Raw genomic sequence first — 25,968 nt, 5'->3', positions numbered from 1 at the left:
GACTGCACAAAACTGCTTAAAAGACCGCATCTCTTGAAGTCCAATAAAGGAATAAAGTGATCTGTTCAACCGGTTTAAAATAACACTTTAAAAAGCCCCTTTAAAAGATGAAAAAGTCACAATCTATTACCTTTCCGTGTTTGGTAGATTCCAGGCCCACCGTCTCACTGAAGAGTGTGTGACCTATTTATCTGTGGCTGAGACCGCCTCACAGGCACGGGATTGCTAGCTCCCGAAAACTGAGAAAAATCCGATGTGCATAGCACATTTGCAGCTGAGAAGAGACGGTGTAGACGGATTTTGAGGGTGGCTTGGCAGGCAGCTTTGTGTTAACAACTGGGGAAACGCTTGACCTCCAGGTGACCTAGGTCAAACCAACCCCCAACTCAAGAGCTCTCCTTTAACACTCGGAGGACCAGAAGAGGGCATGCGGTTAAATGATGGGAAGGACATGCATGCCGACATTTTAAAAGTTTTGGTCCACATGTCTGTAGGGAGACCTGGTGCCTGGTGGCTGAGGAACCCCGCCCCCCTGCTTCTCTGTCTGTGTCTGTTTCCATCAAAGGCAGTGGCCGAGCACAGGTGCCCCACCCCCACCCCCAGCAATATGATCTGGGGTAGGTTTTGGAGTTGAATGAATGGGCTGAAGGCCACTGATGGAAACATTTGATAGTGTGGAAATTTAAGCCCTGGCAAGGGGACACTGGGAAGGGTTCCATTGTTTGTCCCCACACTTTGTTTTTTATAGAGGTTCTCACAGGAACAAATAAATTGGAGTAAATAAAAGCAAAACAGCACTGTTAGTCATATCGTGGCCTCACACATGCTCGCGAGTCAACTTGGGCAGGAAACCAGCAGAGGTCTGGTCCCTACCACTTACGTGGCATCTTTATCTCTCGGGTCATTGTTCGCCGCTGAGTGCTTAGACCTCAACTTCCCAAGTTAAAGCTTCCTGTTGCTTTTAAATATAGCTTTGTTACCAGCAAGAGAAAACTGCATCAAGGAAGCCAAGCTATGGGGGGTGGGGTGAGAGAGAAGCAGAAAACAGGTTCTAGTCCGGTTGAACCTTGCTCCGAAGTGAGCGATGGACCCACTAAACAGCCTTCTATGGGCACACAGCTGCGGGAACCATCTCGTGCCGTCTCTCGAGGTCAAAGGTGAAGCAGGACAGGACATGCCCAGTGTGCCTCGCCTCACATCTTCCTGATGCCGGGCTCATTCCATTTGGTTTTGGGCCTTATTTGAATCTGGACTTCTCTGTCCTTTTCAATTCCAAGTCAGAAGAGAACCCGTCCGTCCTTCGTTCATTTGGCTCGCTGTGAGAGCCTCTCGTCACTCCGTTTGGAAATCCTACCGTGGAAGGTCCATCTTAGGCCTTAGGTGGGGCTTGCGCTGAGGCTTCCTGAAGTTTGGGAGGAAAGTAGGGCAGTTTTCGCAGGCTCGGATATAAACAACATTGTTTATGCTGTTTCCACTCTCCTGGCCCTCTCTCCATTTGTGCAGGCCTCAAAACAAGTGGATCTGTTTTGAATTTTAAAAATTAAGTGTGTGCTTTCCAAACCAATCTATCAAGTTAGGCCAAGAAATGCCATCAGAATGAATGGCTGCGAGTTACCAAATTCTGGCTTTTAAAACTTACTTGACAGCCATTTAAATGGCTGACTCAACAGTCATAGAATGTTTGGGGCTTAGCATATCTCCTTTAATCCCATGATGGAAGCCGTTCATTTGGATCCCCTTCTCCTGTGCATTATCTGATACAGCAAAAGCCACACATAAAAGATTATGAGCAACACCCGAGTCACCCTTCGCGGAGGAATTTCCACACGCCAGGATGTGGACAGCGTTGGGAAAGCAGAATTTATTGTAGGTATCTGTTAACAAATCTGTCATAAATTTCTAGTTGTACAGTGAATTAAATTTGAAAGGAGGAAAAAGATAATTAAAATGCAAAAGAAGTGAGGATTCTTGTGTGTGTGTGTGTGTGTGTGTGTGTGTGTGTGTGGTGTGTGAATGTGTGAGTGTGAAGGAGGAAGGGCAAGAGGAGAGTGGCTTCAGGGGCACTCTAGTGTGCACGTGTGAGTAAGTATTCCTTTGAGCAGGCCTTTCTGCTCTGCTTGGATGCCAAGGTGTTGCATGTGGGTGCTAGTGAAGGGTTTGCCTCGCTCCTTAAATTAGAATCGCGTCTAAGTTATATTCCTGAATTCACTGGGAGCCTGCTCCTGCGACTTCACCCATATCCTTATATATAGAAGTCCCCCTGCCCTGACCCCTCATCTCCCACCCCTACCCCTTACCCCCCACCTGTCTTCATTAAGTGTGGTCAGAGGAAGCCAATACTCCACCACGTGGGCTTTAAACACCAGGGGCATTCGAGGACCCTGCTGGCAAAGGTTCATGTAGCCAATACCCACATCCCTATATGACCCATGACATCATCCAGACTCCAAACTCCGTAACCCCTGTGTTCCTGCGAGATCACTTGCCACCCTTTAAACACTCCAAAGTAGCAGCGATTGGTGGGAAGGCTGGTTCTGACTTTTCCATCGGCTAATCTTGATAGCCTAAACTGGAGCAGCATCCGGGACTCAAGCCTCTGCTCTCCTACTGCTGGACTCTCCCAGCGATGGAATTAACATCCGAACAGGAACAGGTAGTGCAATTCTGTTCCGATGAAGCACCTTCCAGCTTATTGAGGGTGTGCTATCTTCTGAGTGTGATGTTTACGTTTGTCAGCTATGTGTTAGGCCCCAAGTCACCTTGACTGGGCAATTCCCATCTTGCTAGTCTTCTTGTAGTGGTTTCCTTAGAAACAATTCCTCTTTCAACTCGATCTTCAAAAAATGATGTTGATTTTTCTCCCACCACCATCTAAGTGTCAGTAATAAAAATAAGGCAAGAGGTTATTGCTACTTTTCATGGATCCTCTGTGCAGTCATTTAAAAGACTACCCTCTGGTCATGTCAATTTCTACCCATTGCAAATAAACAGGAATGAAATATTTCTGACTGACTCTACCTTGCTGCACACACACGACGACCCTCCTAACTGTAAGCCACATAGCCTGTTATTATCATTCTCTCTCAGACAGTTCCTCATACACGGATCAGCTGAAAATACCAATGTTCTTTATTAAGTGTAAAATGATCATTTTGATTTAGTAGTTAGCCCATACGGTACTAAGTCAGACCCACTTAAGAACAAAGAGAAAGGAGAGAGAGAGAGAGGTTAGACTTTATCTGAATTCGTTTGGAGACAATATGAGCAGAAGTTGAGAAGTTCCTGGAAAGCAGGCTATTTCCAGTGCATGTAGGTCATGTAGGTGAGATATGATAGATAGGCCGTGTGGAAATACAGGTTTGACCAGGTGAGCAGTGCTAGCATTTCAGTTGTTGGTAGTGAAGAGACGTGGCAGACTGAAAACGGGATCTCCATCCCACCCATCCAATGTTCCCATGTGGAAAAGAGGATTCAGCAGACTCCTAGGAAGATACGACCTGATTCTTCCTACCTTTACCTACAATGACTTCCGTATGTTCCGTGTATGTGTGTGTATGACAAACAGAACAAACTGGGGAACTCTTAACGCTTTTCTGTAGAGAGGAATTAAAAGGCTATGACCCTTTTCTGTGGCTCCCATCTTCTGTAAACCGCCGTAAAAAAAATCATAGGAAGCTATAAATAGATTTGATCTCAGTTTACCGTTCTTTCAACCGGCACCGGCTGCTTCCTGGCGTCAGGCCTTGAGGAATATGGTGAGCAGAGCTGCAGATGGACGGACTAGGGGTGGAGTGGGATCCCAGCGCTATCTTTGTCTTGGGGAATAGTAGAAGTTTGCACAGAGAAAGGGACATCTTTCCAGCATGTCACAGATTGCTTAGCGTTCACATCTTTACTGCCACCACTTCTCACACCGCTATTCTGAATTAGCTAGGCCCTTACCACCACCAGCAGTTTTCTGAGGACCAAGGAAGAGAATCTCATCCAGAAAGTAGTGACTGGCACTTGACCTCAGTCCCAATTGTGACCTGGAGTTTAGGCAAGAATTCTTGTATCTGGGGAGGTGGGGGTGTTACAAAGATGAGCAACAGGGGTCCAGTGTTGTAAAGTCCCTGTTTGACCATCTGGGAACCTGACCTTGATTCATTCATTGCCAACTTCTAGAAGGCCTTGCCTGAAGCCACCACCTCACATCCCCGCAGCCTGCTACTCCAGAACACCCACAGCCTTTTCCTAAAAATTATATATTATTATTTTTAATAAGAATGACAAGCAAGTGAAGAAGAGAGGTTATGAGCACGATGTCTTGAAACAGCTCCATAATTCCATTTCAAAGTCTCATTTCAGGCTGGCAAGAGGGGTGAGTGGGTAAGGGCACTTGCTGCACAGGTTTGGCGACCTGAATTGGATCCCCAGGACTCCCACAAAGGTGTACAGAAAGAAATGACTCCCCAAAGTTGTCCTCTGACCTCCTCCTGCAAGCTGCGGCATGTGTAACTTCCCACCCCCGTCGTCATATACACCCACAATAATTTAAATTTTAAAATGGGAACAGTCTTATTTCATAACTGGAAAGTGTCTTAGCTTCTCTGACTTTATTTTCCTACAGCATGAGTCTTAAAAATTGGATATTTTAAACCAGAACTTACTTGGGTCTCTCACCTTTCAAAGAGACACACCAGCCCTGGGCCAGCCAAGATCCATTAACCACCTTTCCTGCAACTAACTGGCTCAGATCGAGCAGCCCTTGCTGCCTTGCCCGGATCACACAGGAGGAGCCATACAAGCAGATGGTGACAGAGATGCTGAACTTAACTGAGTGTTTCTACTCCCATGCTTCTGAAAGAAAGAGTCCTTTGGGAAAGGGTGAGACACAGGGAAGGGTGGCTGCCTTTCCCACACCCACTTTTGGTATCCAATATGGAAACAATTCTCTCACAGACTACCTGGGTTTGAGCAGATTTGGCACAGTTAACACATTTTGGATTCCAGGTGAGAAGGAGGTAGGAGATGGTAAGGATTCGCAGGGCCTTCCTAGAAGCCCAGCACCACAGAGCTACTGGGCCTGGAGAGGATGGGACAGGGCAGAAACACCCCCAAATGAAAAGGAATGCAACTTTGGAGTGCTTAACCTGGATATAGAAGTTGGCCTCTGTACAGACAGCTGGGTGGTCCAAGACAGAGTGTCCAAAGGGTTTAGCAAGTTCGGGCCTGGCATTTTGGCATACCCCATCTGTTAGGTGGGGCCAGCAGCAAGGAATTCTAGGCTACAGGCCAACTCAGAAGTCAGACAGGCCTGGGATTGGCATTCTGACGTCTGGTTTGTGAGGACATGGCCATTGCTTGCTCTGTCCTGGTTAAGAAGGGGCTGAGGGAGGGGAACAGAACAGACTTTTTCCCAGTTGAGGTAGTGTGAGGGTCACAGTGAGGTCCCCAGCAAAGCTGAAGTTTCTGTACCTTGTTTCGGGTAGATTGTAGGTTACTGTCCTTTGACATCATGGCCAAAAGCCCTCTGACAGACAACTCCACATCTTTAAGCTGTGGGGAACATAGTTTCCATGGGGACCACCACCGCCTCTTGTATGAGGGCACACATGGGTTTCTGCTCTAGGCTGGTGTTTCAAGAGGTAGCTAGCTTGTGTGTGTTACTGTTGGGGGAGGGGAGACGGTTCCTCTTGTGACTCAAAAATACTGAGAAAATCTAAAACAAACTAACAACAACAACAACAACAAAAAAATAAAACCCCAAATTCTCTTTGAACTTCCAATCTGGCCCCATTTCCCTCTTCTCTGGCTGAACAGCCTGCCATGTCTGCCCAGTGGGAACCTCCAATGTCACAGGGTCAGAGGGCAGCTGGCTGCTGGCTTTCTGATCAGCAGGTGTTCAGATTTCTGGTGTGGAGAGATCCATGAAGATGCCAGAATGAGGCTGGAAAGTCCATAGACACATTTTTTTGGTTGTTTCATCAGTGGCTTCGTTCAGGCCTCTAGAATTGGAAGGGTGTGAACTCCGAGTGGAAGCTTCCCTTCTCTGCTTCCACTTTGCCTGTGGAGTTTGGCTTTTGCTTTGTTTTGTTATTCAATAGGATTTTTTTTTTTTTGTCCTTGCTGCTTGGAGGATAAGTTTAGGCAAATTCTTGTATGGTTTTACAAGGCAGCCCCAGGAAAGAACTGAAAGCTGGTGGCTTCCCATTCTTTCTGGAACCAGGAAGAGCATTTAGCTTTTGTCTTCTTTTTTGTCTTCTTTGTCCTTTTCAGGGTTGAGCCTTCTTTGGGCCCTCTGACTCAGGTACACTTACTGGCCACCCTGTGTCTTCCTTCCTTGCCTAGAAAATCAGATAAGATTCAGGGGAAGTTTGCTAAACTGTGACAGCCCTTAGCAGTGAATGGGGTGGGGGTGGGGAGTGGGGAAGGGCTGCTGACTTCCCTGGAGAGCTGTTTGAGGTCAGGGAAAGGCCAGGTTGGACCTTATCTCTGCTCTGGAGGTTAAAAGGGCGGGGCGGTTCTGGTTCTGGTGTGATTAGGGGGTTAGGCTGGTGTCAGACCTGAGTTCAAATCTACAAAGATCTGTGTTCCCTTATCTGCAGCAGCCTGTTCCCAGGAGACAGCGCAGAAAAGCATACCTTAAGGTGTCTGGTCTCTCAGCAGCCAGAGTCTACAGTAAATGGGCTACTTCTGGCAGCTACTAAGACACGTTGAAAACGCCATAATAAATCGAATTTGATTTTGTGTTTGTCTTTGGTATTGGTTTGGGGGAGACAGGGTTTTCCTATGTTGCTTATGCTGGCTTCAAACTCAAGGGTTTCTCTTGCCTTAGGGTCTATATACCACATGCCCAGCTTGAGGCATTTTTTTTAAGATAGGCCAAAAAAATGAGTGTTTTCTTTGCTTCTTACCATGAACAAGTGAATTTTAACTTTAAAGTTTTCACATGTTTGATTTTTATCTAAGATCCTTGCCACATCTAGTCAGTGTTCTGTGACCATTTGCTTTAAGCTTGTCTGGCATTCTGACTACACTTTCTCTACAGGATACACCTTTCTGTGGGGGAATTTTTTACATGACCCCAGGTGTATAAAGTAGGTCTACTAACTAAACATTTACTGGTAAGAAATCACATAAGAAATTTGTTCTAAAGTGGTTCTTTGGTATAACATATAATTTTATCATTTTGTTAAAGATGAAAGCGAATTTGCCTAGTCGTAAGATGGATGGTCTGGGGGTGGGGCTCAGTGGAAGGATGATTACCCAGAATGCTCTGATTCTAGGTTCAACCTTCAGTTCCATGCTTGCACAGGCATGACCTGGATGTGCTTAGTAACTTTTACATAAAGAATTCAGTTGTGGCTGAGTATCTGATACTTCAGGGAGAGGATCTTCAGCAACTTTCAGAGCTGATTGATATTTTATGCTTTATAATCACCAATGCCGAGAAGGCTAAATATATATAGCATAATATATTTATAATATTTATTGCATAAATATATAGCATAAAATGGCAGAAATACGTTTAGGGCCATTTCAAAAGTACGCCTATTGTTGGAAATTCTGTCGTGATGTCATGACCCTACAGCACAGCTTAGACATCTTTAGTTTTACATTTATGTTTTATTTTGGTGTGTGTGTATGTGTGTGTGTGTGTGTGTGTGTGTGTGTAGGTCAAAGGACAACTTTCTGGAGTTGGTCCTCTCCTTCCACCACCTGGCTTTCGGAGATGGTGCTCAGGTCATCAGACTTGGCATAAGTTCCCTTACCCACTGAGCCATCTGGCAGGTCTTTATTTATTTTTTTAATGAAAATCAAGTTATCAACCCCAGCAACAATTTTTAAAATGATATATAATGCAATCCAGAGATTTACTAATCTGATGCATGCGGAGGGGTGATGGTACGGAAAACAGTTGCATCTTGTTTCCCATAACTGAACTGGGGTTTCTATAGGAGCAGAACCCTTGTATGCAGTTTTCACCAGTGATCTTGAGTCTGAATGGAGTACTTGAGGCCTCACTCTTTGGGAGTTTTCATTCTATGAAGTGTGCTTGTCAGGCGTTCAGAGCAGGGTTGCAGCGAAGTTACACGGTACAGCACAGCTGAGTGCCCCCAGAAACACTTCAGATTCATTTCACCTTGAGCTTGAATACATTTTTGATGATTTTGTGTTCTGAAATTTTTTACTCTTAACAATTTTTTTGGTTTTTTTTTTTTTTTACAAACCCTACATGATCTCCTAGGGTCATGACCCACATTTGAGAAGCTATGATCCAAATGAAGATGAAAAGCTATTTCCCTAGAGCGTATCTCATTTTTCTGTTTCAAAGATAGAGCTTTGTCCATGTTAGTCAACAACAACAACCCTCTGTCACGAACAACAAAATAACGTACAGGGTCACCTGGTTTGCGAGGGAATGAAGGCTTCAGTCATGATTCTTTTCATATGTGGGTTTCACATTCAATAGCTTCAGTTATCCATACCCAATAAAAATAAGTGGAAAGTTCCAGAAACAAACAGCTCATAATTCTCAAGTGAACTTTATTGCAGTCTACTCTTTATAGCTGTTTAATTTCATGATTAGTCATTGCTATTCTCCTCTGCTGCCTGCTTTGTTATCAGGAAGTATGTATAGGAGAAGCGTGGCGTACAGAGGGTTCGGTAGTTCTGGGCTCCTGGCAGCTACTGGGATGCGAAAGGAGCCTGCGTGGGTTAGGGAATACTGACCTAGGAAAAACTGTTCCTCTCACCGGCCCCAGCAGCTGCCTCCTTTTTTGGTGGGCTGTTCTAGGCAACGCGGCTACTCATTTTTCTCTGAAGCACACTTACTTACAATGCTTGCCTCAAGGCTCCTTAAGAAAAGGTGTGGGGGATGGGAAAGAAAGAAAGAGGAACAAAAGGAAGCACTGAATGATAAGAGAGTGGTCTAGACATCAGGGAGAGATCTGGCCCCTAGGAATGTGAATGGATAGGGAAAGACAGCAGAAATGACTCTGTAGTTACAGAAGGAGGATTTAGATTGGTATCCTCTGCTCCAGGAAAGTCCCCAAATGGAAAATGGAGGCGCTCTGGCTCAATGAGTGAGGCCAACACTGTAGGGTGAAGTGGTGAACATTTTTTAAGAATTTTTTCCCATGTCCCCAGCAAAGTCTAAGATGCAAATACAACTGCCGAGTTCACTGTTCACATAGGGGTAGAAGACAGACTGGGGTTTGGAGAGGTCCAATAACTCAGGGCAGGTGCTATGTGAGGAAGATGGGCCTATCTGAACCCTCATCACCTGACTTTGATATCTGCAAAGTAGGAGTGAGATAAGGTACAAGGGAGGAGACCCTAAGGGCCTTGTCGTCTAGAGGTGAGACCCAGTGTGCTTTTCTGTCACAAGTCAGCCTCAGTGATCACTGACCCAGGTGAGGCCCAGCAGGCGCAGGGGTGTGCTTCCTTACAGGAAGTGGCCAGATCCAGTTCCCACGTTTCTCTTGCCTTAGGTAGGCACGTCACCCAACACATTTCTGGCTGTGTTTGTCCAGAGGGAACAATCCGGTGTAATCTCATCGGGAAACTCACACCTATGGATAGGCAGGGCAGCTATGGGCCCCTAGGTGACATAAGGACCGCACTGAATCCCAGTCCATAGCTAGCAAGCTCACAGGCACCTAGGTGCACAGGAAAGAGGAAGCGGCTGCATTATCTAGAAGGCTCATTTTATCCTTACTGTGTCCTGTCCACCAACGTCAAGTTGCCAGGGTGCACAGGGTGCTTATTTTGAAAGGCAAGCACTTGTCCCTAATTATCTGAGTCCCTAGTATGAGTGGCACTACAAGTCCACAAAAGAACTAGAGCCTCCTTCATCAAAAGGAAACACGCTTAGGTACAATAATAGATGCACGCTGGGGACTCTCTGCTTCTGACAACTGTTGACCCTTTTAGGTGGTGGCTTCACAATAAGAGAGTCTTAAGGTTTTTCTCTTCTCACTTAACCTTCTTCTCAGTCATTTCTTCTTCTTCTTCAATTATGTTTAATACACTTAATATCTCCTAGTTTTTCTTCACACACCCACCACTTCTTATTTTAGATCTTTTCTCCAATTCACTTTGTAAAACAATCTGTCTGAGGGGGGCATCTCTCTTCTCCCTATCCATTCTGGACATTTCCTCTCCCCCAGCTTCTTGCCCCAGTGTCTGGTGCTCTCATTTTCTGGGCTCGTCTTCAGATGTCTGTACCCCTACTCCACACCCCATGCTGACATCTTCCCTCAGACCTCCTGACCCCCTAAGAAGAGAACGAAGAGGTGTCAGGGAGGAAGGGGAACACACCCAGGAGTGCCTTGAGGACCGATGGCCAGGAAGCTAGGGAGTCAGAGAGTGGAGCTGCCACACATTAGGCGCCATGCTACGCGGGTTAGAGAGGGCAGACATGTGAAAAACTTCTGCAAAAACCATGTATGTCATCCTGGCTTCTCTGTGTCGCTCAAGAGTGACGGGGTCTGCACGAGCAGAAATCTTCCGTTGAAAATGTTGCAGCTTCTAGAGATGTTTCTGGTGAAAATATTTTAAGACTGTAATACATTCTGTCATTTGTGACTATAGCAAATATTTTAATATGATTTGAAGTCGGTAGACGCATGAGCTATGGCTCCGTGGTGTGTGTTTCTTTCTATGAAGCCCCTGGAGCATGGAGAGGGTTATTTTTCACTATGCCGACGTTCCCTGGTGAAACTGCTTCTTGAGTTCTTATTTATTTTTTTTTAGTCTCTTTATCTTGCTGTAGTTTTACAAAGCTTTCAGCCTGCAAACTGTGAGGCAGGAACCCAGAGGAGAAGGCTTTTAAGAACCCTCTCTGCAAGGAGCATAGCTCCTCTGGTCCTGAGCTTTGCAACAATGTATGGTTCTAACCTAGTGCTACTCAGACTTAGTTATGAAGAATTCATTAGTGTTGAGTTCCTGCTCAATCCTATAGTGTTGGTCTACTCATTCCAATGCTGTGTAAGGAATGGGTCTTGGAAACTCGCTGTCTTGTCATTCTGCAGGCAGTCAAGGTAGAAAAGCTTTGCTTCCAGCTTAGACTTTGGAAACTGGCTTTTAGTCTACCTTTCGAGTGTATTCTATATACCATAGATGAATAGGTTCTATCTATGAAAGGTGTGTATACACACATGCACACACAAACAAACACATACACACACAAATACACACATTACTGATAACCACTAAATATGTGTGTGTGCATGCACACATGTGTGCCCATTGCTTGTCTGTCTATAAGATTCCACATTTGCTAATAGTTTCCCTTTTAAAAATCTATTGTCATGTCTGCATAGAGCCTTCTAGACACTAACACACGCTTTACATACTTCTTGGGGAAACAGTTCCAAGAAGTGGTGTGCATTCCTAAGCTCTCTGTACACAAGCACCAAGGCCTTGCTTCTCAGCGTGCTCGCTCCCTGAGTGGATGACTTCGAACATGTTTCGAATGATTTTTCTTTCATATATGCAAGTGTGCTCAATTGGGGTCTTCCCATTTTGTTCTAGGGTTGGAGTCAATATATAAATTTCAGTAATACCTTGTAGCACGCTCTCATCTGCAACTGTCCAAAGTTCTATTAAGAAGTTTGACAGCTTCTGCAAGAATTTTCCATGGTGTTTAGTTGTTTAAAAAGTGCTGAACAGATAAAAATATGAGTAAAGTCTATTTTTTTTCCTGTTCATCATTGCTGCCTGTCCTGTGAATAGGCAACTAATTTGCTGTTTTCCCCCTAAGGGAGAGTAAAATCAAAAAGGCATATTAGATTGCTAAAAAAAATATCATTCTTGTCTCAAAAGAGCCAATTACAACGATTCAAGTGGGTGGGGGAAGCATTGAAAACGTACTTGCTTTTTTAGTTTATGTAGCATCTGTCCATAGTACTTTATGTTAGTGAGCATCAGCTCATATAAGTGGATTCTATTGTGACCCAGTCTTGAGTATCTGCTAAGTACAGCTTTGAACAACTTTAGTGGCCAGTTCTTACATGCTATGACTGCAGAGACTGCCGTCTTCACTCTATCCCACCAGATGCACTTTGGGATTTTGGAACGTTTGTGTGTCTGTGTGCTTCACAAAAATTCCTAAATGTTACCATTCGGTATCTTAGCTATGCGGTTGGTTTCCTTCCACATTTCTCACCCCATTACATTTTATATATTATTTGTGTTGACAGTGGAGACGCATGAAGTGGTAGATGCTTAATTGAATGTGTTATTTCTGCCAAAGAAGTAACTCCAAATTTATTTCAGCATGCTGGCAGTCCCCAACATACAAACGCCCAGATTACAACTGACCTACATATACACACGGATGTCCTCTGACTCGGATTTTCACTGTATTGCATCCACAGGATCACTCACAGTGACAGCATGTCAAAAAAAAAAAAAACAAACAAAACAAAAACCAAACCCTTGGCAGGTTTAGAAACACAGTTCCCTAAATATGGTCAGGAATTAAGGGGTGAAGGCAGCAAATTGGGAGCATGTGTATGGCGTGGGGCGATGATGAGATCCGATGGTCAGTTTTGAAACGCATGGGGCTCTGTTTTGAAAATTATGTAGACTGACTTTGCGAAGCCATCTTTTCCAATGCAAACGATGGGATTTAAAACCCTTCCTTACTTTAGCTGAAACTCTACCATTTAAGGAGTTAGACTGACTTGCGCAGACACATCTTAGCTTATTTATTTTTGTCCTTTGGGAGGAGAGCTCTTACAGACCAGGCCACCCTAGATGTAGTTGAAAATGTCCTTGAACCTCTGGCCCATTGCCTCTACCTTCCAAGTGTGGGAATCACTGGTCTGCGCCCCCCTCCCAGCATCAGCCCTTCCTTTAAAGTCTACGATACTTGTGGGAACTTGAGAATGGTGGCATCAGAGATTCCCTTCCCATCTGACTTGAACTCCTCCAGGCTTTTCTACTGACCATCTGGCTTGGCTCCACAATGATGCGAGGCTGAGCGTTTGGGCTGACGGGAGGAGATGAAGGCAAATTCAGAGCTTGACAGGTGTTAAGTAGAAGGAGAAGAGCCCTCCTCAGGTGCTGGAGCACTTAGGAGTTCCAGGGAGGGGCGCCAGACAGTGAGAGAGAGAGAGAGACACGGAAAAGGAGAGGCTGAGGACAATTGTCATGTTCGGCTCTTGCCAGTTTATAGAAACGTGAAAGGAAACGGACTTCCTCCTTAGGCTGGCACTTGCCTTCCTGTACCCAGGACTCCCAGGCCACTGGGCGTTTACCTGACTTAATGTATTGCTTTGCCTCTGCTGAGCTGACCTAGGATCTTAGCAATGGTCTTAACTCCCATCTCTGTGGACGTATGTTCCAGATATCCCAGAGGCCTAGTTATCAGTTCCTGTTAGCATGTCAGGTATCTAAGTCAGGTTCTGTCGGAATGGGCGTACTGAGTCCCCGTCCCTTAGTCTTCCTCTTCATGCTTAAGGCATCACTGCTCCATTTCCTTAGTGTTTGTGTATATGCATTCACACGTGCCACAGCATGCATGAGGAGGTCAGAGGGCAGCCTGGAGGAATCTGTGCTGTTGACAGTGGGATTTCTAGGCTTGGCAGCTGGTGCATTTACTCACTGAACCATCTCCCCAAACCCACCCTGTATTGTTCAACCTTAGTTTGAAAAAGGAGAACATGTAAGATTGACTAGAAAGGGACCCAGAGCGAAGCTTTGTTTGATGACAATTGTGTGATATTCTGGCACACAGCAGAGAGGGCTCTGACAACTCCACCGACATACCCTGGCAGGTCAGGATTCCCAGAGCCCTAGGGACCTGCAAAGCTATACCTCCCGTTCCTTCAATTGTCCAGTGTCATTGGTTCCACTGTCCCTGTGAATTTTATGGCTGGGTTGTGCTGCACGAGGCCTCCGGGCCTGCTCTTCCTGTCCTATGGCCTGGGATGCTGTCTGTCCTCTGCTCTCCCCCTTGCTTGTCTCTACTGTAGCAGCTCCCCCTAGTCCAGGTCAGTTCTTACTTCACTCACCCTCGGATTTTTCTTGCTTTCTGACTAAGTCTATGAGTTTGCAACTATATATTTATCACTGTGACTATGTTGTTTAGCTTCTGCCCTCCCCCATGGAATGCATAACAGAAACCAAAACTCTTTCTGATGCTCTTCACAGTTTGTGCCCTATTTCAAGGACTAACCATGCCTGCTTCTGCTTAGCTCCCAAGACTGGGTGAGCTGGGGCTTCTTCAGAGTGGACTGCACTCTGCAGAGGTCTTGTTTGCCATCTGTGCTCAGCACAGACGTGGCACTTGGGCCAAAGTGTGAACGCGGTGTCCTTTTGTTAAACGCGGTGACAGTAGTAAGAGCTGCAGTGAATGATGGGTCCATACAGTTTGAGATGAGAAAGTGAGGCAGCACATCATTGAAATCCATGCTAGAATTTGGCTCAGGGTTAGAGGTGTCCACAACTAACTCCTTATCGTGGCTTTCACAAGAATCATCTCAAACTTTTCAGGAAAGTTGAGGTTTGGCAGAACTTGCTTTGCTTCATTGTTTCCTCTTGGTCTACTGGGAATTACTTTGAACTAAGAACAAGGAAACATTAATCACTTGAGTCTGAGCAGAATTTTAGAAGGGAAGACAAGAAATGAACAGAAGCCTAATTAATATTAAACACACGAGTTAATCATTGATTTTGATCATTATCTGATTTTGATTAGAAGATACCTGAAATATACTTTGTTTCTATTTAAAACATAAACCAGGCATGTTATTACAGAATTTTAATGCCAGCTCTTGGGAGGCAGAGGCAGGAAGATCTCTGTAAGTTTGAGGCCAGCATGATCTAAATAGCAAGTTCAGGACAGTCAGGACTACATAGAGAGACTTTATTTCAAAACAACACATAACAACGAAAGTACTAAGACTTAGGCCTTGGGATGTGCTTTTATATATCTCCCAAAAATTCTTCCCACTGTCACCTAAGATGGAACCTTCAACATGCCATGTCTCCCAGAGACCCCAAGTCCTCTGACAACCCATGCTAAGGCAGGGGTATGGAACGCTAGGGGAACAATGAGGCAAAGCTAGGAAAATCCAAAGTCACGAGGATTTTAGATTTTTAACAGATGTTTAAAATCTGAGTCTGGAGTCTACAACCAGGACCAAATTGTATGCTGAAGGCAATTGAATTTCTTTGCTACAGAAAAAGTAGGAAATGAATAAAGTAGAGACTATCCATATTTCATTAGGCAAATAAAGAGGAAACAAACAGCCTTTGCTTTATCTTTTCATGTTGCACTCAGGAAAAACTGTCCCAACCACAGAATCCTTTAGTTAGGTAAGACATTGTAAGTAACAATTACAGGAAGCGCCGCGCTGTTTCTGAAGGGCCACGGCAAGCATTCTTGAGCATTCTGACATAGTGGCTGGGAGGCTGTTCTTGGCCCATGATGAACTGTAGTGTCTGAAACACTTTGTAATCCTGGAGAATACATATCTCTTGTGCTTTTTACATTATCAGATTTCATTAGTAAGGATTTCCCAAGACTTTTACTCACCTGTCATGGAAAGAAATGTAACAGGTGGAAATCAGAGTCTCGCTTTCTCTGCACAGTGGGAACAGTATGTTCACCGTTCACTAAAGCACACTGTTCCCTTTACACTGTGATGACACCGGGTTAGAAATAGACACGAGTATGATTGGGCCCCTGCTGTAGTGAAGTCAAGAATACATGTCTAAACATTGGTGGTCTTAGGGGAGTATGAGGTATTGGGTGATTTGGGGTGGGGAGCAGTACATGTGTGATGGAAAATATAAACACCCAGTGCTGGGGGAAAGGTACAATGGGTCAGTAAGTCAGTCAGAGTCCAGGAAATGTTTCGTGTGGGAGATAGCAGTAGGACATGGCCTTAAAGGTCACCAAGACTCTTGGCACGGTGCTGGAGGAAGGAAGAGAAGCCTACTTCAGGGAAACAACTAGCCCCAAAACCATAAAGAGGTGAGCACTTCAGGATACAGAGAGCTTCCCACAGCTTGTGGATGCCTGAGCACAGCGAGTCTTAGCAAAATCCTTGCTGAAACCCACTTGGGAAAGAGGCTGTGGAAGTCCTTCCATGCCAAGCTAAAAGTGATGACTTCCATCCTAAAAGCAAAGGGTACCGTGGAAGGCGGCGGGGAGCATCAGGGTGCTTAGGTATGTGCTTCCAAAAAGTGATTCTGGCAGCTCTTGTGCATTGGAAATCAAGACAGCTCTGGAAGATCTGTGAAGTATTCTAGCTAATTTCTGAGGAAGAAATGTTTGTAAATCTTGCCATTTATTCTCTGAACATAACATAGAGGCCCAATTCTACCTGACTTTTGGGAAACTGGACACCCCAGGACCTAGAGAAGTGGTTTTGGGGTGATATTTTACATTTTCTAACACTTCTGGGCACCAGGCACACTTGACCACTGCAGAGAAAGCTAACCTTTCCATATTGGTGAGGCACTGGCACCAGTGACAAGGGCGGCTGGTGTCACCCTACTGAGGGGGACCTTATTGTTTTCCTTTGCAGAGTTACTGTGAAAGATTCAAGAGGAGAAGGGAGCCCTAATGTCCTGCTCTTTCTGCCCACAGTGACAATATATGACAAAGATCCTTTCTGCAGGAAGATTTAGGCATCTTAAGCTGGTTTTGAAATGACGGTTTAGACCATTTTCTGGCCCAAATAGGATTTTGCCAAGGTTGAAAGTGACAATTACCAGTGACATTGGTTATGGAATCTAGGGACATCTGAGGACGGGACACTACTATTCCTAAACACTGCAGGAGGAGAAAAGTAAAGAAATAGGATCCGACCCTGAACTGTTGGCTCTCCACACAATTGCAAGTGAAAATATTCTGGCATCTAGGATTGTCTGCTCACTTCCACAAAACCAGGGGTCCCAACCTTACACTTCCATGCGCCCTGGCAGTTGAAGGTTCACTTCCTTAGTTAGGAGTTTTGCCTCTATCACACACGACCTACGGCACACAACCACTTTATGTTCACCCGATGGCCCCCCGACAGGCGGATTCCTATCAGTTATGATGTAAATCTTAGGTTCCTTTTAGGGTTGTTTGTGCCTCCCTCTCAGTAGTTTTGTGGAATGGTAGTCCTGGGACAAAAGGGGGAGATAGTTAAAAAAAATGGGAGTGGAGCTTGGACCTGTCTGTAGAAGAATTCCCCGCTGACCTGGCCACTCTGACCTATTGAATGGTCTGAATACAATAAATGCCTCTTTATCCTGCTTTGAAAGGCAGGAGATAGAAGAGTCTAAATGCCCAGGCATGCTTAAATAGGGGACTTGGGATGTTTGAGTTGAGTGTGTTTGAAATCCGAGCTTCCTGGCAGCCTGGGAATTGCCACAGGTCACCTGCCTTGCTCCACAGGGATAGGCCCAGGTCTCCCCAGAGACTGTCCACAGCAGAATTGTAGTACAAATTCCTTTCTTTGTCGGTTGGCCTCTTCCACTAGACCATGGCCTATAAAATTTTTGTAAAAACAATCCTTAAATATTATTTGAAAGGGCAAATGGCCCACGCTGAAAGGTTTGACAGTTTGACATATAGTGCGTGGTTTTGATAGCTCGGGAACTGCAAAGTGTGGCCAAGAGTCTCCCCCTGCTTGTTAGAAGCCCGATGTTGCTGGACTAGTATCTCTTTGCTGGGCAGAGTTCTTTCTTTTGCTTCCTGCAATCCGACAGGCAATGAGTCTGCTTCAGTGATCTTCAATCCTTTTAGACTAATTTGTGAGGGAGCAAAAAAAGCTAGCACCTTACAATGCAGCGTCCAGAAGCACAGAGCCAGGTACGGCCAATTAATCATAGCAAGGCGGAATCCTCTAGAGTCTTCTGCTAGCAGCAGGGCCTCTGCCCAGAGAGTCACATAGGTGAGGGAAGGAAAGGAATGTGAGTTCTCCTCGGAACCTGGGAAGATGCAGGAAGTGGGTTTCTGCATTAGAATATTGCATACGTGCAGCAGAGTGCACGCAGGCAGCCATTGCTGCCTCTGCATAGCCAAAGGCCATTTTCAGGAGCCTCTGGCCCCTCAGTCACTAGCCTACTAGTTAATTGCCACACGGACTTCATGACACATGGGCAGATAATATGACATTTTCGGTTTCTGTCACTAGCAAACGCCACAACGTTGCTTGCACTAGTTGCTAAGAAGCTGTCAGAAACCATTAGCAGTTGGCTAAAGTCGCCCCGTGGCATTTCCTCCTAGAATCAGCAAAACGAGCATAAATCACCCACTGGAGCCCACTGCTACCCTAATGAGGCCGTAAGCTTGTTTATGGAGTCGCATCATTTTTATGATTATTTCCACCTTTTCAGTTTGCCTTCATTTGGCGGCAGGAGAAGTCAGCAGCGGGGATGAAGTCACCGCTGACATTTTACAAATGGCTTCAGAGCCGCTGCCTGCTGCCGTGTGGTCGGCCGTGGTCCTCCAAGTTTGTGTAGTGATCTTAAAAATAAAAAAAGGAAATAAATCCTCCCGAGACCACATCGAGGTGACTGTATCAAATTGCGGAGTGAATTGAAATGCTAAAGGTACAATTGACCATTTAGACTCTCCTCCGAGGTCGAGACGCTGTGAGATCAATTTTCAATTTTAGAAAGTGGAAGAGGTTAAACAATTTATTAAAATCTATGAAAGTGTTTGCTTTTAGAATACTCTGTTTTATTATGCTCGTCTGAGCCCCCATCTTCTCCATTTCCCTAACCGTGTTGGAAAGGAGCAAGGTTTATTGTTTTAGGCTTTCGGAACATGCACCAGTATTTACACTGGATTGAAAGCATTTGCTTCCAATGAAAATCTTGTCTTAGATTACAACGCAGCAGCGTAATTTCCCTCCCAGATGGGAGTAAAGTAGCTGTATTTGCCTAAAAACAGTAGGAAGAACAAACTGTGCATTAAGCCGGGGCTGTTTTTGGCTTGAGCTAATGATGTAACAGAAACCTTTTTATTCAGGAGAGGTCACTGCCAGGGACTGAAGGGGTGATCTGGCTCCTGCCTGAAAGGCTTCTCCATTGTATCTACATAAGTCTTCACTTAAAAAATTCTGTTCCTAATGCTTCTGCTTTCATACAGCAGAAATAAACAGGAAGGTTCTGGGGAGTGTTACACGTGGAATGCAGAAAGCCGCCCTCTCCTAATGGAGTATATAATTCAGGTGCCCTCAAGGCACACTTTCAGGGATTCTTTTGCCCGAGGTAATGGGAAGCTAAGGCTGCTTTAAGGCCTTGATTATCTATTAATGCACAAAGCTGGAAAAAAGTCATCTCCACTGGATTATGGTAGATATTTCCATAAATTATCAATGAATTCTCTCCTAGGCAGGCACTAGACATTGCTTTCTAAATTAATCTGAAGGGGTTTGAGACGGATAAAAAGGCTATTTTTGTGAAGGTGGAAACCTATCATGGAGAGGTGGGGAAAGCAGTATTGTTAGGTTAGAAGCTTTTCATTTTTAATCACCGATCGGGTCCTGTGTTTCTTTTCCTCAGCCACTCTCTGCATATCGAAAGTGGATTAGCTATTGCAAATTTAGATGCTGTGGAGTTGTTTTCTTTTCTCATGTTTCTTTAATGAATTGTTATTTTATGTGGTGAATTGCTTCTCTGTAGAAGAGCTTCTTTAAATACTGGACTTTCAAAGAATCCATTGGGCAAACCCAAGGGGATTTCTCATAAAAACACTTGGCTATGCAAATAAGGAGAGGGCAGCATTGACTTAGGTGTGTGGGTGTCTGGGTTCACCAGGGACCCCAGCATCAGCACGTCCAGGTATGTGAACTTGAAGGACAGGACTTTCCTCATTAGTGGACTGGTGGCTTTGGAGTTGGGCATATTCGTGATCTTTTCTAAGGAGAACCCATTCTATGAGCCTGGGCAACTTTCACAACTTTATATAGATGTTAAATGCATTAAAATGATGAAGTTTTATAAAAGTTTATGTTACAAGGAGCTTTCCCACAATTCATAGTGTGGCGTAGCTCTACGAAAAGTCAAAATGTTGGAATCCATCTGCTCCTCACTGGATGGAGTTTATCTCAGGACATATCACGGCACCTGAAAACCTCTGGGGGTGGTGGGTCACTTTTCAGATGCTACTAGGGTGAGGAGCGGGTTTCCTGAAAGAACAGTTAAGAAAAAATTGAAGATATTTGCAACTAACTACCATAGGCGACGAGAATAAGTGAAACCAAGCTAGAGATGTCTTGCTGCACTGAGGATCTAGAGTAGAGACAAGAAAGGGAGGAGGTGAAACCATGGAAGAAAATCTGAGTGTGCTCCAACAGGCAGTCACCAGGCAACCTGTATTAGCAAAGTGTCAAGTTGTTTGGGCCATAGTTTCCCAATGACTTATCTGACGGGATGAGTGTGCCCTGGGGTTTAGTCGTTACTGCCTGACCACTGTAGTTCTTCATTCTGGGCCCAGATCAGTCTGTCCATTTCCAAAAGTCCATTTCGAAGACTCACAGAGAGGCCTGAGGGCCTCCGGTGAGAAGATGGCGTGTCACCGCATGGCTGATGATCAGCGTACCGGGTTTAGTGCATTCCTGTTTGTCCATTGACTTTAGATGCAAAGATCAAAAACAGGTATTTCTAATTTAGGTCTGATGACTTACTTTGGTTCCTGTGATTACATGGGTAACACTTTTTCCCCTTCATATTGTTAAATATGGCATTATTAAAGGAAGGCTGTGTTATTGTTTTATTGAGTACAGAGCTGAAATAGTTCCTAAAATAAACAATTCAAGTGTTTATAACAAAACCGGTAGGAAAACAGGATCTGTTCAGAATATGTTACCGGGTGACATCTCAGTGTGCAATACTTTAAGAAGAGATTTTAGAAACTGCCCAGATTATTAGTACAACACAATTCTAGCATTCCTTTGTATTATTTCAATCGTAATTACTTTTTAATTAAAAAAATATGTCAGGGGTTTCCCCTTACTAAGCTGGATGCTCTTGCTACACTAAGAAAGATTATGTCACCTTAGAAGCATTCCATGGCAAATTGCTTATGTGATGAATTGCTTGCCTCTCCCTATCCTTCTCCAACCAATCTCAAGATAGATCACCTGTGGCTGTAGTTGCTGGATTAGCTGCATCTTCTCACCAGTTGACATCAGTGACTGTATATGGAGTTCAAATACCCAGGCAGAGATTCCCCAGTAACAGTGCCACCACATGGAACTCCCCAGTAGAGGTGATACTTATATTGGAATAATTGCCATAGCAACAAGCCACTCAAGAGATGGATATTTCCCTCCATTCCTTTTGCGTTTAGCACTAATCTTTGGAAGACATTTTACTTTTTTTTAGGCATGATGATTTTTGAGCTGAGACCTTGTTCTTTCTCTTTGTCTTGGAATAAAATTAAAGTACCGAAGAAACTACTAATCATTTAACTGCTCTTTTGGTTTTGTTTGTATCCAAAGGCATTCTATTTGAATAAAGTATGTTAAGGTAGCATCAGTCAAAATTTGATTCACTATGTTTGCAGGTGATGGCTTGGACAACAGTGTAGCTTCCCCCAGCACAGGTGACGATGATGACCCTGATAAGGACAAAAAGCGTCACAAAAAGCGTGGCATCTTTCCCAAAGTAGCCACCAATATCATGAGGGCGTGGCTGTTCCAGCATCTAACAGTAAGTGGACTCTAAATGACGTATGTAAACTAAATATGGACAATGAACCAGTTTTGATAGAGAAAAACGAGCCCCCTGGACTTCACACATCACTGTGGTCCCAGTTTTTAACAAAGGGCTGGCACTTCTTTCCTAGACTCAGACCCTAAATCAGGAGCTTCATTTGAAGCTCACCATTATAATTTTGCTAATTACCCTAAGTTATAAGGCTTGGGAATCCATGGGTACTTGTGATTTTTTAAGTGTGTGTTTTAATGACTTTGCTTTTCAAAGTGACTGGAAAGTACTTAGAGCTAGTAACTAAGCTTTCGAAGAAGAAAGTAGAACCCACCCCATCGATGATATCTGTTGTGAGTGCTTTAATGGACCTTTGTAATGAATGGTCTGAAAAAATTGTCGACTATATTTTGATGGCAAGATGATCATGTAATTTGCTGTACAGTGGCCTGAATGGACCCTTCCATTATGACAGTGCTGTGAGTCAGAGCCTCCAGTGAAAGTTGCCCCTGCATTTAGACCTGTAAAGGAAAACAGCAATATACAGCCAACTCTTCCTGTGCAATCCCCCGGGACTGTTCAAGCAGAGTAGCAGTTTATATTGTCTGTGTGAGTACTGCTATTTTCACTGCGGGAATTCTGGAGATGGGAGAAACTGGAGACTCGGGGCTTTATGCCAACAGGGGATTTGTTTGGTTTGGTTATTGTTCTGAATGAATTTCGTGCTCAAAATATTTATAATCACAATATTTTGGTGGATATTTCGTTAAGTGTATGTGAGTTTAATGGCACTTAAGCCAAAACTGAACATTTATGGATGAAATAATATTCTGAAGTTCAGTAAAATTGTTGACCAGGGCATTTTCAATATTATGAATGAATATGGACAGGTTAAAATGGAGCTGCATACATGAATGGAGGTTAAAACTTTGTGATTTTGGCTTCAATAGTCCCACTGTTTTAGACTTAGGTTACGTTTCTCAAAGGCCTTTTCCTCTAAGTGTGAAAGTCTAGGGCCTGGTGAGCCTCACTACCTGGCCCATTTTTCAAGCCAGGTTCCTCCTGAGTTGTTCTGGTCTAATGGGACATACTTAGTGGTTTCTGAAGGCAACATTAATTCTCCTGTTCTCCATAGGGGTTGTGCCTCCAGTACACTTAAGGATATATGTTAATCCATATTTTTCAGCGCTGGTGAATGGAATCAGATCTGAGATCAGTAGCAACAACTTAAAACAATAATTTTCTCTTCTTTCCTCGGAATCTCCCATGGTTCTAAACACAGTCCAGATAGTGCTGAGCATTCTGAGTAAAGTTCATGAGATGTTTAGCACTGGTTTTTAGACTTCATGATTTTGTCAACCTATTGGATTTCCTTGAAATCTGACGCTGGTTTCATTACTTACCTAACAATTCATTGCATGTAGGTAAATGTTTTGGGATCTGCCTCGTGTAGCTTACCAACCTATGATTATCAACCAGTGTTGAGTCAGAGAAGGGAGGACTGTGGTGTCCAGGGCCTATGACAGAAGCTCCATTTAGAGAAGAGGTAACAATCAGTCAAGGTGTTCATGCAGGGATGCTGCGAGTTCATCCTGAGGGTCATCCTGCTGACCTGCTGTAGAGTGCATGCAGGATGGCCCTGAACTTACAGTCAAACTACTGCTACTTCCTATCTTAACAGGGAAAAGAATACATGTCCTCTGCTCTTGTCTCAGCCTGAACAAGAGCTTAGGGGAGACTTGACATGGAGATGTCCCCGAATAAAATATAATCAAATATTGGTTCAGACAGAATCAGGAGAGACAGGGACGAGCTATGTGGCTCACTTCCTAGTTTTCCCAGGTTGTACCCTTGTGAAGAACCTTGCAGAGAGCTATACTGTCTAAAAGAAATAAAAATCAAACAGACACCAAATCCTTCCCAATGGCATGATTTTACCTAAACCACAATGCTTATATGAGCTGTGTGTTAATGGGACAGTTGTGATGGACATTACTCATGAACTGTGTGGTTTCTGGAGGCCTGGCTGGTTGCCCTCAGTCACTGGCCTGGGTCACTGCCCTGGAAGGGAAGTCCTTCCTCCAGGCTCCTTGGGCTTTCTACGAATGTCTGTGGAAGTTGCACTGCAGGTTTTCCTGGGGACTTCCACACCGCAGCCCTCTCAGTGCCATCTGCTCATATAGAAATACCGATAAGCATAACAATTTCCCAAAAGCCAGTTGCTCTCTTGACATTGTCTGAAAGCAAAGCTAAAGGACCCAGGATTTTCGGCCTTTTCCTTCTCCAGTGAGTTACCTCCCACAGCCCCTGTAATGGAGAGAACAAATGGGTTTCCATTTTCAAGAGATGCTCCCCTCCCCTTTGTTTTGTTACTCTTACTGAAGGAATGGCTAGGAAACTTGAGCCAAGTCAGTCAAGAGCGGATACCAGTAAATTCTATGGGGGGGAAAAAAGTCCTTGCTATATGTTAATACTGAGCCCATGGTAACTTTCCTTTCAGAGAAGTAGGTCTTTGGGGGACAGTTTCTTAGGAAGAATGTCACAAATTGTAAACCATCATATTATTTCTATGTGATTAATGTAAACTTTCTGAAAACTCCATTTGGAAATCTTGCTCTACATAAAAGAGCGATTGAAACTGTAGTTAAAAATGGCAATGACCATTTACTAGCAAATTATAAGTGAAATTTTCTTAAATACCAAAAATCATGTTCGAAAACCTGGCACACCATGTAGAATATAAGTTGCTGGGCTTCCCCATTCCATTCTTTTACAATAAATGGACTGATCCTTCTATTGAGCTTATTCAGTTTAAAAGTTGAAAAGACTTTCAAGCATTTGTGTGTCAAAGGCATTGAAAAGGCTTTGCACGCCGCTGCAGAGGAAGGGAACCGCCTTGGCATTTAGTTAGCCACAGGTAGATTTAATCAGCAGCCCATGTTACTAGTCCGGAGGGGCTAATGGCTGATTCTTAGCCTCATGGACTTTGGTTGTCCAAGCTGCACATTCTTGTGTAGAGTAGAAAGAAGCGAGAAGGAGACAAGTCTAAAGTGTAGGTGATCACGGAGTGAGCAGAAACCCGCCCCCAGCTGAGACTTCCTGAACGTTGGTCAGTGTGGCTAAGGAGGGAAAGTCTCTCAAGAGAAGCGATTCCCTGCGCGAGTAAAGGATGCGTGACGCGGTGCAGATAGTAAGAGAGAAGAGGAAAGGAAGTAGAAGCATTTATCCATGGAGATGCTTGCGTTTGCCTGAAGACAAGCCATTGAACACAATCGCAAACTACTTAATATCATCACGGGTCAGAATCAGTTTAGGACTTAAAGTCACCTCAAGGTATTTCCCCCTCTCCTGGGCATTATCCCCCACGGTGAGCAGCGTATTGTGTCTTAAGACTTCCGCTGGATGTGTTTTGCATGCCACATTTTTTTTCCCACTACATTGGATTATAGGGATTATTATCGTCCTGGAATAAAGAAAAGTGCTAAATGCAATGTTTTTGATTAAGACCAAGAGTCTTTTTTCTTCTTTTGTTTCCCTACCTGATCACAATGCATTTTAAAAATATAATCTAGATAGAAAAGTCGTTAGTGAGGGTCCTATTTAGAATGTGAAGTGTTTGTATTTTCCTGCTTGGAGCGTCCGTGTGTCCCAGGCATTCTGAACTTTGGGGGGAGTGGAGATCTTTGAGATACAGACTCAGGTGGAGAAAGCATTCAAAGGCCAATATTTGGCTTTAAATGGCAGCCAGTCTTTCCAACTCCCAGTCCTTGAACTGATACAAGGATCCCCCGGGTGAAGCCTTACAGATGCTGTTTCAGAGTAAAAAACCCATATTTTCTATGTGTGTTTGCTTCTCTCACTTCTTTATTTCTCTGTGTGAACATCTAGCCTAGAAAATGTTTGCATATGTGTGTGGCCAAATCCATGCCTCTATTTCTCGTATGAGACTGTCCTCTCATGTAGATACAGCCAGTGTTAGGGCTTGTAGAATCTTCCAGGTGGAGAATGGTGTTTCCATAGAAACTCTATTAGATGAAAAGTGCCCTGCGGGTCTGCCACTCTACGCGTGGAGCAAATGGAACTGGACTGGGAATTGATTGCTCTAGAAAAGACAGCTATGTCCATTGGTTCTGATCTTGGTAACAAGATCCTTTGGAGGATCTCGGTGTCATAGTCTTGCTAACAGTTCTGGAAGAATCGCTCTCTAAAACTGCAATTAATTCGTGCAGTGGGAAAGTTCTAATTGCGGTCCCTGTGGCTCATTCGGTTGATCAAGGTAAGAGAGGGGTCAGTAGTCAGGCCGGTCTCCACACAGAG

The 25,968-nt window shown here is 44.3% G+C and overlaps 1 protein-coding gene across 1 annotated transcript in view; it reads left to right on the top strand.

Annotated features, from left to right (window-relative positions):
* The window catches only part of Meis1 (Meis homeobox 1), a 141,200-nt gene that overhangs the window by 58,088 nt on the left and 57,144 nt on the right, over positions 1-25,968 (top strand). The window contains 1 exon segment of the mRNA XM_038334933.1: positions 21,509-21,654. Coding sequence (XP_038190861.1) covers positions 21,509-21,654 — 146 coding nt within the window.

The sequence above is a fragment of the Arvicola amphibius genome, chromosome 1 (assembly GCF_903992535.2).
Source record: "Arvicola amphibius chromosome 1, mArvAmp1.2, whole genome shotgun sequence".
In the NCBI taxonomy this organism is placed as follows: Eukaryota; Metazoa; Chordata; class Mammalia; order Rodentia; family Cricetidae; genus Arvicola; species Arvicola amphibius.
The sequence above is the reverse complement of the archived record's forward strand: the minus strand, read 5'-3'. Positions and strand labels throughout refer to the sequence as shown.